Source organism: Atractosteus spatula, chromosome 14 (genome assembly GCF_055471065.1).
Source record: "Atractosteus spatula isolate fAtrSpa1 chromosome 14, fAtrSpa1.hap1, whole genome shotgun sequence".
NCBI classification, from domain to species: domain Eukaryota; kingdom Metazoa; phylum Chordata; class Actinopteri; order Semionotiformes; family Lepisosteidae; genus Atractosteus; species Atractosteus spatula.
In genome coordinates, this window is record NC_142719.1 from 40948556 (window position 1) to 40966726 (window position 18171).

The window sequence follows — 18171 nt, forward strand, 5'->3', positions numbered from 1 at the left end:
AGAGAGAGAGAGGGGAGGTGTGTCCTGCCCTCTCATTCACCGGCCTGCTGTGCAGCGGCGGAAGAGGGTTGGCGAACCAGGGAGCGAGCCCGTCCTGTACCTCTGAGAGGCGCTGCGCCAGTCCCCGCCGCTGCCCGCCGGCCCCTCGCCGAGACCAGCAGCAGCAGCAGCAGCAGCAGGGTGTGAGCGGACAGCCGGGGGCACCCATGCGCTAGGACCGGAACCATGGAAGATGCAGGGTGAGTTTTGCCTCGCCGCTGTTTTCCTGCGTGCGCCGGGACTGAGACCTCCCGCGGCCGGCTGCCTCTGCCTTCAGCCCCCTCGAATCTGAGCCGCGGTGAGCTGTGCTGCGCTGCCATCGCGTTTTTTTTTGGGGAGCATTTCTGCCGTCTTCCGCTCCTCGGCGAGGCGCTGCTGTACAGGCATCCCGCAGCAGCAGGTGGGGGAGTATACCGGTACCTCTCAACGTTTCGCTCGGACGCGTGATGAGGTGTTACCATGTAGCCGAGCCCAGTGATAACTGTGCCAGGACCACGCACAGCCCCTGTCGGAAACGTGCAGCTGGCTACTGTAACTGCTTGCAATCGACACCTTCTGCCTGATCGGGAGGTGTTGATCTTTTCCACCCTGCGCAAAGCCGAAAGAAAGATTTGGATTGTTTACAGGCGGTAGGTTAGTACTTACAGCGACACGGCAGGAGGTCGTGCTCAAGTTTAGTGGCGAGCCCGACCAAACTAGAACGTGTGATTTTTTTTTTCCCCCAGGTGTGCCTGTACATTACCTGTGTTTTTACGCGCAAAATTCTTGCTTAAGAAACGTTAAAAAGGAGTAGGTGAGGCACGATTATTAAAAACGTCAAATTGAGTATTTTTATTACGAGTTACATCGCTTATACATTTTCAATATGGAGATCACGTGAAAAACACGAGCTTCGCTTTTGCTGTTTTTAGAAGGATGAATATTCACGCTAAGAACGCTTGTAACGCAGGTGTTCCTGATATTTCTCCAGTGTGACATTTCGACAAGGGCTCATGCCAGACGTGAGATCTGTGATCTTTCCGTCTGCAGTACTGGATGAAATTATACAAGGTTTACATGTTTAAAGTTTACTGGGAAACCCTTGCAGTTCAGACTTTTTTTCTCTTTAAAGCTGACTGAAAAAACCTATATCCATTATTCCCACATTGCCGAAATGATTGTATACTTTTCCATTGAGAAGAAAATCCTGCCTGTTGTAGTCAAATGTTCTCTTTCCCTTCTTGATCGTTGACTTCCTGACGCAAATGACTCTGGTAGCAGTTCTTCATTTGAAAGCATTTCGGGTATCACATGTGCCGTCTTGCAACAGTACCTATTAAAGCGAATTCACTGGTACCTTTAATTGTGCATGGGACATAAGGAGTCTTGTGATGGACTGGCGTCTGTCCTGCCTTGGACCCGTTGCATGCTGGGATAGGTTCCAGCTTCCCTGCGATCCTGGATTGAACGAGTCTGTCAGAACATGGATGGACGGACATAGGGAGTTTTGTTCTTAACTGAGAAGAATTTTGAGGAAGTCGTCATTCATTGTGCTTTGAAACTGAGGTTAGGTGAGCCTGGACCTAGCCTGGCGGAGCTCAGGCTCAGTGCGGTGTGTTCAAAGCTGCGATTTTATTTATTCCGTGGAGAAATGGAGTCGGGTTTGCTGACGAAGTGTGGCGAAGGTGTCAAGGAAGTGATGCCCCTGTTGCACAAGTATCTCTGTCTGGAAACTGAGCCTCAGTCGATCTCTCTTTTTTCAAAATTTTAATGTGCACTTGCCGACTGTCCAGTTGAGTGTTAAGGGTAGGAATGGAGGTTAAGATTCTTGTGCTCAGCTGGTCCGTTCATTCAGTGAGTGAATCGGTGCTCTTCTGTACCCAAGAGCACTAATGAAATAGGAAAACGAGTCTCTTTTTTCCCTTCCTCTTCAGTTGCAGCTGTCTTTGCAAAGATACTCCAACTACGGCAGTAAATATAGGATCAGCCTTTTGTTATTTCATGTACAAATTCCTAAAACCTTAAAGTGGCTTAATTTCCCTTGCAGTGAAGTTTGTTAGGCCCTGCTGTGGTCAGTTTGTGAACTCCTGCTGTCTTTGACAGTCAGCACTCATTTCAGTCTTGAAAGTTACAATTGAAAGTAGATGAGATACTTTTGTAATAGCTGTGTTGGTGTAAGTGATTGTTATAAAAATAATAGGATTGTTAGCCATTGAGAAGCTCTTTAGAATTTCTGGAGGTGGTACTTAAACCAAGTGTTGTACGGGTGGCAGAGTAGATTGAGTAAGTAAGCTATTGACCTGAATTTACTGTTCATGTCGGGGCCAGGCTGGGTCAAAAGTGAATTCTGCAGTCCACTGTGGGAGTCTTGTATGAGACCATATGACACCATTACTGTCATATCCTTTGGGTTTGGGGCTTGGAACATAAATAGTACAGTATTGAGTATGTAGTGGCTCTCCCCTTTGCAATACAGCACTATACAGTCACTATTGGGCTGGGCTGTAAGCATGGGATGGGTCTTGGAACTGTGGATGAACCCAGATGTTTAGCCAGAAGGAATGTCCACCTCTTACCCTTTCTGAGCACACAATTATGTATGCTTCACTGGGAAACCGGACTCGTGCCAAACAGAGAAAAAAGAAAAAAATAACTCATTGCAAAACAGGCTGCTCTAAAAGTGCTCTTCACTGATCTGTAATTTTGTTTACTGGTAGTTTACTGTCCAGCAGTAAGGAAATCAGTTGTTAGCAATCGGCAGCGATTAGCAAAAGAAATAATACTGTGATTTAAGGTGGTAATTGTTCAGGAATCTTCATTTGGAAAGAGAAAGAGATTTCTCTTTTGAGTTCTCTAATCTGTGGTTCTGTTTTAAATCATTCAGCAGAGCGAATATAAGGAGTGATGTGAAAATGAGCAGGATGCAGCATGTGTTTTTCCAGGAGATAGGGGATCTTTTACATTGATCTGCTGGTTATGAGGAAAAAGAGGGCAATCCTTCTAAGTAAAATGAGTGATAGCATTTCTGAGATGTCAGACTTTGTCTGCAGCAAGACAGGTTGTGTATATGCTTAAGTCTCGGGGATTAGAATGAAGTTGGATGAATACGTAAATAGCTTTTTTTTGGTTAAAAAATTCAAGTAAAGCATGGAGGATGAGACGGCTTTTTTTGACAGCTTTCTCCTTTTTTTGTTTTGCACTGTAAGTCCTACAGCTGCAAAAGATTTGCAGGCAGTCTAGTCGGGTTGTTGCTAACGGGTGACATAGTTTGAATCACAAACTTTTCTTCCCCCGATAAATAATGTGTGGCACTTCAGACGTATGCCTGAGTACACTCGGGAGAAGACCAAGAGGAGACAAGTGCAAATTGTAAGCATGTAAGCATGCGGATGCTTTGCAAGTAATAAAATGAACGATGGTGTTTTTAATTTTTATGGTGCTTTAGCCTTAAAGATTGTGGTCCTGATGAGAAAAACAAACAGCAGTGCAATTAAGGGGTAATATGCATAGTCAGTCAGTCCAGATTTCCATTTTTGTCAGGTTTGAGTTGGGCAGTTGAGTCTTCTTAACCATTTAATGCACCCATAAAATAAAATCATTTTCTGCATTTTATTACAAGTTCCAGATTGCAAACCACTCTTGTAGTGGCAAGGGGGAGTGGCTGCTTTACAACCTCAAATTAATGACCATGACCAGCACATTAATTCTGCTTTTGAAGGGGGGCGCTTGCTTGCTTTCCTAACTGCCATGACAGTTCCTCCACTCTGCCCTCCTGGTCAGGAGCCGGAAGTCCAGCCCACAGCCGTCTATCGAACCTGAGGAAGAACAGCGGGATGCAGGGAGCACCTCCTTCAGCCAAGCCCACATGAAGAGAGCCTTCCAGCTGATGAACGAGCTGCGAAGGTAGGTCTCCCGAGCAGATGAACGAGCTGCGGAGGCAGGTCTCCCGAGCAGATGAACGAGCTGCGGAGGCAGGTCTCCCGAGCAGATGAACGAGCTGCGGAGGCAGGTCTCCCGAGCAGATGAACGAGCTGCGGAGGCAGGTCTCCCCAGCAGATGAACGAGCTGCGGAGGCAGGTCTCCCCAGCAGATGAACGAGCTGCGGAGGCAGGTCTCCCGAGCAGATGAACGAGCTGCGGAGGCAGGTCTCCCCAGCAGATGAACGAGCTGCGGAGGCAGGTCTCCCCAGCAGATGAACGAGCTGCGGAGGCAGGTCTCCCCAGCAGATGAACGAGCTGCGGAGGCAGGTCTCCCCAGCAGATGAACGAGCTGCGGAGGCAGGTCTCCCCAGCAGATGAAAGCTAAGATTGCTGCTGGAAGTAGTAGTGGGTAGTGGGACCAGTAGGGAGCGCTCACCCTGCGGTCTGTGCAGTTCTAATGCCCCATGACGATATTATATATACATAGTATAGCAATGGGGACACTACACTGTAAAAAAGGTGCCGTCCTTCAGATGAAATGTAAAACCAAGATCCTGACCCTCTGTGGTCATTAAAAATCAGAGGGTGTTTCCCGAAAAGCCTCATGGCCTCCTAATAATCCCCATCTCTGAACTGGGTTCATCACTCTGCTCTCCTCCCCACTGAGAGCTGGCGTGTGGGGAGCGTACTGGCGACATTATAGCTGCTGTTGCATCATGCAGGTGAGGACAGACATTGGTGGTGGTGGAGGGGAGTCCCCATTACCTGTAAAGCACTTTGAGTGGAGTGTCCAGAAAAGTGTCATAGAAGTGTCAGGATTATATATTTGATTATGGCAGCACAGGGCACAAGATGTCTTGAGTTTTGGAAGTGGCCTGGGTGGGTCGTAGACTCGTACAGCTGTTTTTTCTCGTCTAACGCTGGTGTCTCCCGCAGTAAGAAGATGCTGTGCGATGTGCTTCTCGCGGCCGAGGGCATCGAGATCCCGGCTCACCGACTGGTGCTGTCAGCCTGCAGCCCCTACTTCTGCGCCATGTTCACAGGTGGCCCATTTCACATGTCCTGTATCCCTTTCCTGAGAGAGAGCAAGGGCTTCAGTTTGGCTTGTTATCCTCAAATACGTCAACAAAAACGTCAACATGCCTGGAAACAGATATGTGACGCCTCAGAATTATGCAGGCGTTCTTGTTTTCTGGGAAACACTCATTAAAGAGGAAATGTGCGGGGGCAGATCTCCTTAGGTTGGAAAGTGCAGGATTTTGTCTCGGCTGCTTCACAGTATCATCTAAATTCAGCAGGACCCAGACGATTCAGCTGCCCTTCATTCTTTTTCATATCGGGAGTCGAAACTTTTTTTCAATTCTATAATGAAACCTTTATTTTTTCTAAAGTGCTTCACTGTGACCGGTTTCGACCTGGAGTGTAGCTTGATCACGATGCTTCTGCTATCCTCCGCTAGTGCCCTGGCGTGGAAGGTGCTATGTAGGCCGTTTTTCATATTGCATCGCACGCTTTCGCAAAGGCCCTGCTATCATGAGATGAACTCGGCCAGCATTTAAGAAAGCATCAGCCTTCCTTGCTGCTACAAGCATCAGGCCTTGCACAATGCAAGCGGAAGACACAGGTGTTTGTGTCAGCTCCGCGTTGTGCTCAGTGTTCTCATTTTGATGTGGTGGGCTGTTGTACAAAGCATGGAGCAAAATCTTTACTTGGATGGGTTTGGTTTAGGTTTTTCCACACAGAACCTGATGAAATAGTGATTAATGAGAGCACAGGCTCTTCGGAGAATCCTGCAGTTTGCATTCCCTTTTCTCCCCAGATCTTAATACTGAACATCCTGAATATTAGCTGCATATGCCACACTTTAATCTGGAGCTTTTATCTGCGGAAATGTGGTGGTGCTGCCTCAGGAAATTAACACATGCTAAACATCTCTCTTCTGCTCCTGCTGAAGTGACTGTTTGGCCCCCGTTGGCCGTCCTTTTGTCTAAGAAGTGCTGCTCGGCTGTCACCAACTCATACTGAAGTGTTTTAGCTGAATTGCATCTGCTCACACCACCCCTCTCCACTTCGATCGTGCTTCTGCAGCAGACGGATTGACTCCCTGTTCGGCTTCGAGCAGGCGGGGGGCAGAGATGGCCTCCTGTTTAAATGGGCTCAGTATCACTCGGGCTGTCGACAGAGAAACGCTTGTGAAGAGGATGCCGTTCCCATCGGTGAACCGTACGTGCTCGGGCCTTAGGCCTGGCCCTCCCAGGCGTGCGGGGCGCCCCAGTTCCGAGAAACGTCCTCACAGCTCACCTTCCTGCCTTTTACTCCGAGAACGTTGTTTTTCCGGAGGCTGCTGGTCCGCGATGTATAAATCCAGCAACGCATTTTGGTCCCAGAACATGCAAGTGTATAAAATGTGTTGCAAAACGGTTAATAATGAAATTTAGTACCGCTTTGATCTTTAACAAATCGCCCTTACAGGCCCCATCGGCAGGTACCCAGGAATCTTGGGGAGCTGCTGCTCTGGGGTTCCTGGTGTTTGGCCCCGAGTCTTGCTTATTTTAGCAACTGTACAGAATGCAAACACCGCAAGAAAAAAAGTTAGTCGCAAGTAATTGAAGGAACTTACAGAGTGTCTGGTTAAGTGCTATCGCCGGTGTGGTAGTGGGGGTAACTCACGTTTCTCCCCTGCCACTGTAATGAATGTGGTTCCAAGGTGAACGCTGGCTCTTGTATTGATATGGGCGCTTGCTTGCGTGAGCCCGCTCCGCGGGTGAGCTCTGTCCCAGCACGCGGCCCTGTGTGTGCTCTCCGTGCTCGGCGCTCCTCGTGTGTGGTGAGCGGCCCGTGTCCTGGAGCTGCAGGGGAGTGACAGCGTGTTTCTTGTGTGTGTGTGTGGCTGCAGGGGACATGAGCGAGAGCAAAGCCAAGCGGGTGGAGATCAAGGATGTGGACGGGCAGACGCTCCGGAAGCTGGTGGATTACATCTACACAGCGGAGATCAAGGTGACGGAGGACAACGTGCAGGTATCGGAGTGCCACGCCCTCACTGCCTCGCAGTGACATTACTGCTCTACTGTAACACAGCATTTCCTAAATCCAGTCACAGGGGAGGGGTTGAACCAATCCAGGTAGTTTTCGATTTGCTCGTTCTTAATTTGCATGTACGCCGCTGGACCTGGACATCTCTCAGCCTCGGATTTGGTTGCTAAATACATCTAGAAATCGGCGTTGTCTGTAACCAGTATTTTTTTTTGTGAAAATCTAAAAATCGGTAAAAATTTAGTTACAAAAAAGTAACTACAATAAAGTGCTGCGTGAGAGAAATCTTAGAAACAAAATTCTGTGCAAGGGATTTATATATAAAACATTCAATTTTTTAAGAACAACAGTAGTCAATTTTAACATTCAAAAATAAAATGTTAAAATTGTCTACAATAATTTGTTTAAACCTAGTATAAGAAAAAAAATATTTGTAATGTTACTTTCAAGACTAAATGGCTTTTGAAGTGCGCAGAGTGTAAGGTCAGAAGATAGTTGTGTGGTCCCTGTGTAAATCAACAACTCTCTGTGTTGTGCAGAAAATCCAATTATTCTCCCATTGCAGTACAGTTTCTTCCATTCCAGGATTTAATATTAAGTGCAGCCTTTTCTCTTTTCTCTGTTCAAAAGGTTGTCTTTGAGTCTGTGCTCATCAGAAATGAACAGACTTCGTCAATAATTGTTCCAATTAGTTGGCGAATTACAATTTTTAAATCAATTGCTGGGATCAGCTCCGGGTCCCCCGCTATCCTCAATTGAATGAAGTGGATAGAAGAAGGATGGGTGGAAATTAATTAAAAGTAAGGACTACAAAAAAAAAGACTGCATTACTGGTACAGAGAAAAGGAACAGCAGACGTGCTAAGTTCTGTGTTTGATTTTGATGAATTTGATTAGGAGGTAATTTAATAATTAAACAGTATCTGCAGATGATTTTCCTAATCTCTCCCTTCCACGTGAATAATCATAGAACAATCAGCAGCTCAAAATTTTGCATTTTAAAGCCAATGATTAAAGATACAGAAAGGCTTAAGACGGAATAATTTTTCATTTATATCCTGTCTTCTTCTGTCGTCTTAGCTGTTATCTTCAATTTAACGGACCATACGTCACTACAGGGAGCCTTGACGTGGTCCTCTCTGGTCGCTGCATCTTTAATATTGACTAACTTGCCTGTATTTAAGGTTTTCATGATGTGCGTTCCTATCTCTCTTGACTGAGTTGCTGAAGAGCTCCAGTACAAAGTGGCAGCACTAGCTGTGATGCCAGTGTTGTTGGCAGGGCTTTGGCTGTATTGCCAAGGGATGTCTGCAGTAATAGCTAATCATTTTCGGAAATCATGTGACGAGCCGTGTAGGCTCAGGGTGCTGTCCTGTTGTTTTTTTGCGTTTCCCCAAGACTCGTAATCTGGGTCTCAGTTTTCAGGACGGGAAAAAGATTCTGTTTGCATTTGAGGAATCCAGGGCCTGCTTACAGGAATTCGGATTTTCTTTTTCAGGGCCGCCATTGGCGTAGCGGAAATAGCGTCGATGTGGAGCTGAGGTGTCGGATTGCAAGCAGTGCCGCAGTTTAGCTCACTTATATACTAGAAAACATCACGCCGCTTTGGTGATGTTTCGCTTAAAAAAAAAAAAATGACATCTGGTGACTTCTCGGGCAGTGCTTTCCTATTTTCTCCTTCTCTCTCTCAGGAACAGTGTGTCTGCAGTCACTTTCCCGGGCAGCGAGGGCTGCTCCTTTCCTCCTATTATTCCTGCAGGAAGCGGTCTGCAGGGCTGAGCGCAAGGGGATATCCTCTCCCTTCGTTGCCAGCCTGTTTTCCTGGAGTGGTGTCTGAGCCCGGGCGGGGCAGGGGGGAGGAGGGTTTTAAAACCACGGACGATTAAAGGGAGGAGGAGGTAGAATGGTTTTCTCGTCAGAGCTGACTGCTGCTGTTGGGGTGTTCGCCGGAGAACGCTCGCCCCAGATTTATACTGAAGCACTGCTCTGAGCGCTGGTGCTCCACTCGGCTTTACTGATCCCCCACGCTCCCCCAGCTCCAGCAGGGACAGACATGGGACTGCCAGAAGTACATGTACAGTAGTGGCATGGGGGGCATATTGTTTCCATCAGAACTCGGGGGGGGTTGAAGTCTTAATTGTAGTTTTTTGATTCACAGTTCTTGTAGTAACTTTTTATCCATGTTCCAATACCAGAAAAACACATGGTGCAGCCGAGACCTTCATTACATTTTGGGTCACAAACCTGGTGCCTGCTGCTCGTCGTTGTTGACATTTATAGCTGGGCTTCGTATCGAATAAACCACAGAGCCCTTCTTTTTGCTTTCCACCGGAATCCTGCGACGAAGTCTAATGGATGCTGCGCTGCTCCTCGTGTAGATTTCTCTTGCAGTGCGATGAGGTGATGAATAGATGACCGAGCACTCCCCCCAGTTCCACATGGTTGGCGGCGCTGCGTCAAGCTCTCCTGGTTGTGTTTGTGTGTGCTGTGCTCAGTCGTGATCGCCAAACCGCGCCCATGCCGGCACAGGTGCTCACTGATGTTCTCCCCTCCCAGGTGCTCTTGCCCGCCGCCAGCCTGCTGCAGCTGATGGACGTGCGCGAGGTGTGCTGTGACTTCCTGCAGGCCCAGCTGCACCCAACCAACTGCCTGGGCATCCGCGCCTTTGCAGACCTGCACACCTGCACCCAGCTGCTGCGCCAGGCCCACACCTACGCAGGTGAGCCACTGGTGGGCTCCGATGAATAGAAACAGTGGAGTGGGCACTCCGTTCCAAGCGCTTTACAGATAATGGGGATCCTCTCCACCACCACCGATGATGTGATGGCAACCATGGCGCACCAGTAAGCTCCCCACACACCAGTTCTCAGTGGGGAGGAGAACAGAGTAATGAAGCCAGTTCAGAGATGGGGATTACAATGGGAAATTGGGCCAGGAAACTGGATTAACACCCTTACTCTTTTTGAGAAACAGCCTGGGATTTTTAATGACCGTTTCATGTGTAGGGCAGCACCTTTTTATAGTACAGTGTCCCTGTCGCTACACATATTTTGGTTCTGGATTGTGTTGCTTTTGTAAATCTGGATGCCTGCACGGATTTATTCAGTCTTGGCTAACAAGCTTCTAAATGGCAGCACCTGGTATCTATAGTTGTGGTACCAGGTAGTTTTGTGGTTGTGTCATGAGAGGCCTGTTTGACCCTCGTCTGTGTGAGCGTGTGTAACTGAATGACTATGGACTTGGCTTGTAAGTGTGATGCGGTGCCTCTGTGTCAAACAGAGCTGCACTTCTCGGAGGTGATGCTGGGAGAGGAGTTCCTGGGCTTGAATCTGCAGCAGGTTTGCAGCCTGATCTCCAGTGACAAGCTGACTGTGTCTTCAGAGGAGAAGGTAGGATTTTGGCTACCTGCCTGCCCACTGCTGGACTCTCACTCAAGAAGGTGTGCTTGTCTGCGTGCTCTCGAGAGTCTTGAAACCCTCCCAACAGAGTTCCTAACCGCTGCATACTTGGAGGGGAATCTGTGTTCTGTGACAGCTCTGCTTGTAAGCATGGGCACACAGGACAGCTGTTCAAACAGGATGTTCAGGAAAACACTACCAGGTGGCTCTTCCACAGAGAAAACGCTGCATGAACTCAAAAACTTGAGCCTTTAGTGACAGTGTGGTACTTTAGCGATAGGCCCCTCTTCCTCTTCTGAATCAGAAACTTTGATTCCCCTCCCTTCTGCACTCCTCGGGCTTTGTCTTTTTCTCTCTGTGCTGTTTTTTGTTCTGTTCCATGATGTCACACGTTTATTTATTCGAACCCTCTAAACACTTCTACATTCCCTAAAATGAAATGTTTTTATAATCACTAATAGAAGCATTTCCTTTGTTGGAATAATGTAACTCGAAGCGCTGTGGATAACGAGAGAGACGGGGTGAGTGTGACAGAGAAAAGGACTCTTGCTGATTGTTCTATAAAGGACTAAAAATCATAGAAAGACAGACGGACTCACAGGCTGTGGCAGAACAGAATCGAGAAAACTAGCTTAAACTTTTCAGAAGAACAATGGTGACGAGTGTGGAGCAGAGAAAGGTGAAAGCAAGCAATTGACAGCAAGTCAAACAGACTGAGCATTCTGATTGGCTCAACGTGAATCTAACCACTGTGATTGGCTTCTAGTAAGAACGTGTTGAGCCAATCAGAACGCTGGATTGTTTTCCATTGCCATTGTGAATCTCAACCCTGTGTTCTCATGCTGGGGTGCTAACCTTCTCTGCCGGGGCAGGTGTTTGAGGCCATGATTGCATGGATCAAGTATGATAAGGAGACCCGTTTGGAGCACATGCCCAAGATGATGGAGCATGTCCGCCTGCCCTTGTTGCCACGGGATTACCTGGTACAGGTAGAGTGATCTTTACCTTTATCAAGAGTATACCAAAAGCTCATGACTCGTGAGGTGTTATAGATACATATGTGTCTTTATTTCCCTTATTGTAAAATATTTTTAGATATTCAATACATCATGTATATAAATCTTTGGCCTTTGTTTTTTCACTTCATTCTGGTGCACAATTTTTAAAAACATCTTGTGCTTTGAAAACGGTTTGCTGGAGACTGTACATGTCGTTTCTCTTCTGGACCAGACCGTCGATGCCTGCAATGCAGGGCTCAGTCGGGCAATGGCGGCTTGAGCGGACTGCAGGAGTGCGCGACATTCTGACCCCATGAAGTTAGAAACGAGAGGAGGCAGTTTGGCCCACAAAGTCCACTGGGGAGCCATTAATCGATCCCAGGATCTCACCCAGCCGTTTCTGGAAGGAATCCAGGGTATCGGTTTCAGCTGAAAGGCTGGGCAGCTTGTTCCACACTCTTGTCAGCCCTGATTCTCAAACATCTGCGCACCAGAGCACTCGCTGTTTAAAGTGTTCCTATACTGTGTACTATATGTGTTTTTACAGTTGCAGTTTTAATGCGTGTTGTGTCCTGCGTGGTGCAGTAACACAGGAGGCTGACCAGGGTTGTTCCCTGTGTGCTGGACACAGCAGACCGCTGTGTCGGCTATATTCCTCAGGAACCAGCTGTCAAAATGACATTTTTATGACGCTGCAAGTCGGATTGGATATTTAAACTCGATGAGCTCCTACAGATTTGAATAGGCAGAATCGGGGCTATTTTAAAGGGGTGGAAAACGAGTTTGATCATGAGTTTTCTCCTGGTGGTTGGAGGGGCAGAGGATTGTGAGCGCAGGAGGAAGTGACCTCCCTGGGTGACGTGACCCCTGGGTGTCCGCTCGGGTGCCGCTCCTTGTGGCATCACATTGACTTTCGTGAGGGGGCTCGAGCCAGATGTCGTTTTTTTTTCTTTGCTCCTCCGGTACCGTGTCCTCTCTGGCCCCGCGCTGGTTACTTGGGCAGATCGTGGAGGAGGAGGCCCTGATCAAGAACAACAACACCTGCAAGGACTTCCTGATCGAGGCCATGAAGTACCACCTGCTGCCTGCGGACCAGCGCCACCTGATGAAGACCGCCAGGACCCGCCCGCGCACCCCTGTCAGCCTGCCCAAGGTACGGCGCCTCGCTGGGCAGCACGTGGTGCCCAGGTGGGGGCTGCTCTACGCCGGTGGCAGAATCCAGCCTCCTTGCTCCGAGATGAGAGGTTCGCAGCGTGGTTGCAGATGAGTTCCCCCGGCGTGGCCCTGCCGCGTGCAAGTGAGCGATCTTCCGCCTGGCCCACGTCTGCGTTGCTGTGACCCCCTCTGCCTGTCCTCTGTGTGTGCCGGCAGGTGATGATCGTGGTGGGGGGCCAGGCGCCCAAGGCCATCCGCAGCGTGGAGTGCTATGACATCCAGGAGGACCGCTGGTACCCTGTGGCCGATCTGCCCACCAGGCGCTGCCGAGCAGGTACCCAGAGCCCCACGGCTCCGGGAGCCTTGACAGGGGAAGAGCGAGGCATGCTGGGAATCTGGACGGGAAATGGACTCGGTGCCCTCTGTCTCTTCAATTCCAGTGTCATTGTCTCTTCATCCATTTTATAGCAGCAAAGTAAAAAAAAAAGGCAAAAGATGAAAATAATTTAAGATTCAAACCATTCCTCGGTGCTCACTGGCAAGGGACAAGCAGTCCTGCTGTGAAAACTACAGAAAAGCTTCCTCCCTCTCCCAGTGGTGCCTCGTTATGTTGAATTACAAAGACATGCTCTTTTTAAAAATGAAAAAGCTTGAACTGAACCTCTTTAGGGTAAAAGCAGTTGAAATGCAAGCAAGAACTGCAAAGAAAATGTAAAACTGAAATAAGTAGATTGCATAAGTATTCACCCCTTTGGTATGCAAACCTTAATTAAAGCTGAACTATGAGCCTGGGCTTTGAGGTCTGGGGTATACCTGCGGTGCTGCTGTGTTTGTTTTCCTCCTAGTTTTGATTATACTTGCTGTTTCTCTTTCTCTGTCTGCTGTTGCTATCGTCTGATTTAAGCTGAGCACAGGTGGCTGGCCCACACTGCTGGGTGCATCCTGTGGGAAGCCACGAGCGAGTGATTGATTCTCTCGCCTCTCTCTCACCAACTAGTAAATAAGAACATATGTTCTACCATTCGAGCTGTCTAGCCTCTTTGGTAATGAACTGATCTTATCTAGCTGTTGTGTTTGGAAGAAACCAAAGTATTGGCTTCAACATCCTGAGTAGCTTGTTCCACACTCCCACCACCCTTTGTGTAAAGACGCATCGCCTATTCACCGGGTGCTGACGGCTTCTCGTTGCTTGCCCCCCTCTCGCTCTGGCTGTCCTTCCCCGAGGCGTGGTGTCCATGGCCGGCTGCGTGTACGCGGTGGGCGGGTTCAACGGGTCCCTGCGGGTGCGGACGGCGGACGTGTACGATGGTGCGAAGGACCAGTGGAACTCCATCCCCAGCATGCAGGAGCGGCGCAGCACCCTGGGGGCGGCCGTGCTGGGGGAGCTGCTGTACGCCGTCGGGGGGTTTGACGGCAGCACAGGTACCACGCCTGCGGGCCTGCGCCCTCTCCGCTGCACCTTGCAGCCCACGGCCCCAGGGCTTCGGCCAGCCTTCTGGCGAGAGGGGCTAGCGTTCGAGAGCGTCTGTGTCATCGGCACTGTAATGGATCAAAGGAACAAGTACAGGTTTATTCCCTGCCGACAGCAGAAGAAACACAACGTTTCGGCTGTGGAGCCTTCTTCAGGTGAAACTTTGTGTTTCTTTTCTTCTCTGTTCAGCGGAGAATAAACCTGTACTTGTTCCTTTGCAGCCTACGCCTGCAGCTGCCTACGCAGCTGCCTACTGGAACTACTGTAACAGATCAGTGCACAACCAGGCCCAGACAGTCTTCCATAGAAAACTTGAATCCTGCTATTCTACCCATCTCAGACTTCCAGAGAGCTGTGGTTTCTAGGGTGGGTTTTTAGGACGCTATGCAGTGATTTTCTGAAGATTTGTGGTCATGAACCAGAGACTGGCAGTAGGTGCTGACATCGGCCTTTTGGGAGAAAACCACAGCCTTTAAAAAAACTCGGAACTGTGCCGTAGCCAGTCTGTGAGATGGGAGAGTCAGAGTCCTTTTTGGCCGAGTTAAAGCAAGACAAGAAAAATACCGGGATAGACACTGGCCGTGGCGAGTGCTGTGAGAAATGATTGAATAAGGGTCCGCGTTGGTGAAGCTCTTCAATAAAAGCCACATTCCAGGACAGAGGGTGCTGTCTGGGGGCTTTGTGAATTGTCTGCTGCTGGTTGCGAGGTAGGCTGAGCGAGCATTGGGCTCTTCACTACTGGTGCGCCGGTCCTAAATTTAAAAAACAAAGTGTCTTCCTCCGGAAGGACTTCGGTGCCCGTCGTGGGAGATCACGTCCTGGCATCTGCAGGCTCCTGTCACCTGTCACCTGGTTCCCATCCTGGCCCCTGGCCTGGTCTCCTGCTCTGCTCCTGCTGTGCTCTGGGTGACCTCCCCCTCCCCTGCCAGTGTCCTGAAAGGCCTCCTTCATGTTTCTCATGGCAGACTGAGATCAATTTTAGCATATTATTCCTTAAGTTTTAAAATTGGAAAGACAGTTTTACACAGTCTTAGGTCAGATATTATGTGTTCTTCATGTCTTGTGTCTAGGCAGTAAATGGGTTTTTATTTGTGGAAGATTTAAGCCTATTGTGCCACTTCTCTGCATTGTAGTCTTCGTTCCAAGGTGAATTTAGGGCGAATGTCAAAGCATTGTTTTAGATGAAGAGTAAGAGTAGGAGCTGAGCTGGATTAATGACTGAAATCGGCATATTTGTCTCTTAAGTGGACCAATTGAAAAGCTTCTGCCTGCTCTTCAGGTGCTGCTGCTTTAAAAAGACGAAGAAAGCTTTCAGAAACACCAGCCCTAGAGCCAGGACCCAGCCTGGAGGGTCAGAATGGGTCATTTAGGTGTGAATACTTGCCCTTTATTTGAGACCATCGCTCTGTAGTAACCATCTCTGTGGCTTGTGCTGTTGTGATTGACAGGCACAGCAACGCAGAGTTACATCTATGGCACCGCTGGCACACCAGGCGTGTCAGTTATTGGTAACCCAATAAAACTCTCATGAATATATAATGTGCTGGAAAGACTCATAATCTGATACCCGTAGGTGGCTCAAATGCTTCTTTTTCATTTTGTAAAGTTTAGGATTTGTACTTTTTTTCTGTTGTCTGTCTGTCAGGCCTGTCCTCGGTGGAGGCCTACAGCTGTAAGTCCAACGAGTGGGTCTTCGTCGCTCCCATGAACACGCGCAGGAGCAGCGTGGGTGTCGGCGTGGTGGACGGTGAGTCCTTCTGCGTCCCCGCGCTGTCGGGATTGGAATATGTGCAAGTTTTGGTTTTTTTTATCAAGGCAACTGAAACAAGCCCGTGCCTGTGCGTGTGTGTCCACTGGCAGGGAAGCTATACGCGGTCGGGGGCTATGATGGCGCGTCGCGGCAGTGCCTGAGCACCGTGGAGGTGTACAACCCCGTCTCCAACCAGTGGAGCTTTGTGGCCGACATGAGCACGCGCCGCAGTGGGGCAGGTACTGTGAGCCACTTCCTGTTCCCTCTGGTTTTACTGTAAGTCACTTCCTGTTCCCTCTGGTTTTACTGTAAGCCACTTCCTGTTCCCTGTGGCATCACTGGTGATGCCCTCTGGGAAGAAAAGTGTTCCATTTCCTGCGTGACGGCCCTGCTGTCACACCAAGTAGGGGCACCCTGTAAACCCATGTATGTTTTTATAAGAATGCGCTTTATAAGAAGTGTGTTAATTGTAAATGGATAAATACGAAATTGCAAAACAACTCCGTTATTAACCGGCCCTTTCTGCTTTCAGAACACATGAACGAAAGTTTTTTTTTCCCACCCCGTTAAGTATGACCTTTGGCCTTTGGCCTCCTCCTGCTTTGACCCCTTCACTGGTTCCCCGCGGGGACAGAAACGCACAAACACGAGCAAATCTTCTGTTTCGCTGAACGGCCTAAACGCTTAGGAGGCTCTTCAGTTGCCCAGTCTCAGCTGCTCGAGGAGGAATGAAGCCAACAGGAGCAAGGCTTCAGTGAAAGCATTGCCGTCACACTAGCTGAACCAAACAGAAGCATTTATTTCTTGCTATGGAAACATTTCCCCAAAAGACTACATGCGGTTTAACCAAACCTATTTTTTAACGAGGCTGCGTTTTATTAATGAACTGATATGGATCCCAGCTATTACAATTTGCAGCTTAAACAGGGATTGTATCACTGCGAACAAAACGCCAAGCACAAAGTGGAACTGGCACCTAATCACGTAAGACACAAATGAGCAGAGATCAAATGACCGCTCTGGCACATGTGATAGCTTATTGATCAGACTCTTATCAGCCTTCTCTTGAAAGACTCTTGGGAGTCGGCTTCCACGAGATGGCTGGACACCTTGATCCAGACACAGCCCATTGTACAGAGCTGGGCCGTCTGTACTCACGCAGGCTTTTCCTTTGTAGTAGCTGCCCAGGCTTGGGAACCTTCCAGGGCCAGATGCACACCGTTCATGCAGGGAGAAAGTTGCTCTCAGAAGTGAAGGGTGTAAAGGTGGAGTTTCTTTAGTGCAGCATTGCAGTGCTAATGGGGGCCCCAGGGGAACAGTGGCTTCACATGGAGCTCAGAAGGGCTGTGACTCTTTTCAGCTTGCAGGGATTTCTCCAGCTGTACTGGGGATGAGCCTCTCGGTGTGGCACGGTGCCCTGCTCTGTGAATCAAGAATGAATGACGGTGTGCTCAGGACATTGGCCTGAGGTTCTTCAGAGCTGTTTTCACTACATCTGTACAATGTATTTATTTAAATTCTAATTGGGTAGTTAATGACTTGTCTTTGGTTTTGGCATCAGATTACTCTGATTAATAAGATAGGCATTGGACCTCTGACCTCTTAAACGTTTTGCAGTTTCCTGTGTTGTGCTGTACTTTACACTTGGAAAGAGAAACATTTAATATATTTCATTATATTAAAAGCTTTAAACGTTTATACAGATATGGCTGCAAACGATTATCTGAATTGTGATATCATTTATTTGGCATATGGACTTTGGGAGTTTCCAAGTAGTAAGGATCCGCTGCAATCTGCAGTATTTTTTTTCACAGACTGATGAATATCTTGTGATTGGATTGTTTATTGAAATATAAGACTCGGGGGGTATCTTGAATGTGCGGTTGTGCTTGAGGCTCTGTGGATAACTACGGAGGACTGCTGAGGAGCAGGCTGGCTGGTCACTGGACCCGCAGTGGACACCAGATGGTCGTGTCCTGAGTTCTCTTCACTTCCTGGGGCCTGCATTACTCTCGCCTGCTTTATTAGGAGTCAATCTTCTGAAGCTGTACTGCGGACAACTGGAGCAGAGTGAAAATATTGTAATGCTGAAGAAAATAGTTTAAAATGAGAGAGAGGCTATAGATGTCTATTTGTGTAAGAAGGGTCTGTTATTCACAGACATTATAATATCTCAGTATATCATGTGGTTTTAGAAGTACAGCGCAGGAAAGCTTGTAGTCGAAGTACAAAGCTATCATGCAGCCTCATATGGGCGTACTACTTGTTTTTTAATTAAAATTTCTGCGACCATCGCTTTGCAAACTAGGCCTTTTATTTCATCTGATCTTGTCTTTAAACCCTGAAACACTGAAAGGCACCAGGGGAATATATGTGGAAGATCATTTAAAACAGAGAGCAGGCAGGAATGCTTTACCCAGAGGGTGGTA

At 48.3% G+C, this 18171-nt stretch overlaps 1 protein-coding gene across 4 annotated transcripts in view; it reads left to right on the forward strand.

The window, feature by feature from the left end:
* Positions 1-18171, forward strand: part of klhl3 (kelch-like family member 3) — a 22721-nt gene continuing 4550 nt past the window's right edge. For 2 of the 4 annotated variants that reach the window (XM_088933479.1, XM_088933482.1), the window contains exons 1-12: positions 1-239; positions 3799-3921; positions 4875-4981; positions 6835-6956; positions 9527-9689; positions 10250-10359; positions 11241-11357; positions 12370-12519; positions 12738-12855; positions 13746-13943; positions 15638-15739; positions 15853-15981. In XM_088933479.1, the coding sequence (XP_088789605.1) occupies positions 226-239; positions 3799-3921; positions 4875-4981; positions 6835-6956; positions 9527-9689; positions 10250-10359; positions 11241-11357; positions 12370-12519; positions 12738-12855; positions 13746-13943; positions 15638-15739; positions 15853-15981 (1453 nt within the window). In that variant the 5' untranslated portion in view covers positions 1-225. The remainder of the gene's footprint in view (positions 240-3798; positions 3922-4874; positions 4982-6834; positions 6957-9526; positions 9690-10249; positions 10360-11240; positions 11358-12369; positions 12520-12737; positions 12856-13745; positions 13944-15637; positions 15740-15852; positions 15982-18171) is intronic. The other 2 variants (XM_088933481.1, XM_088933480.1) reach the window with 2 other exon arrangements.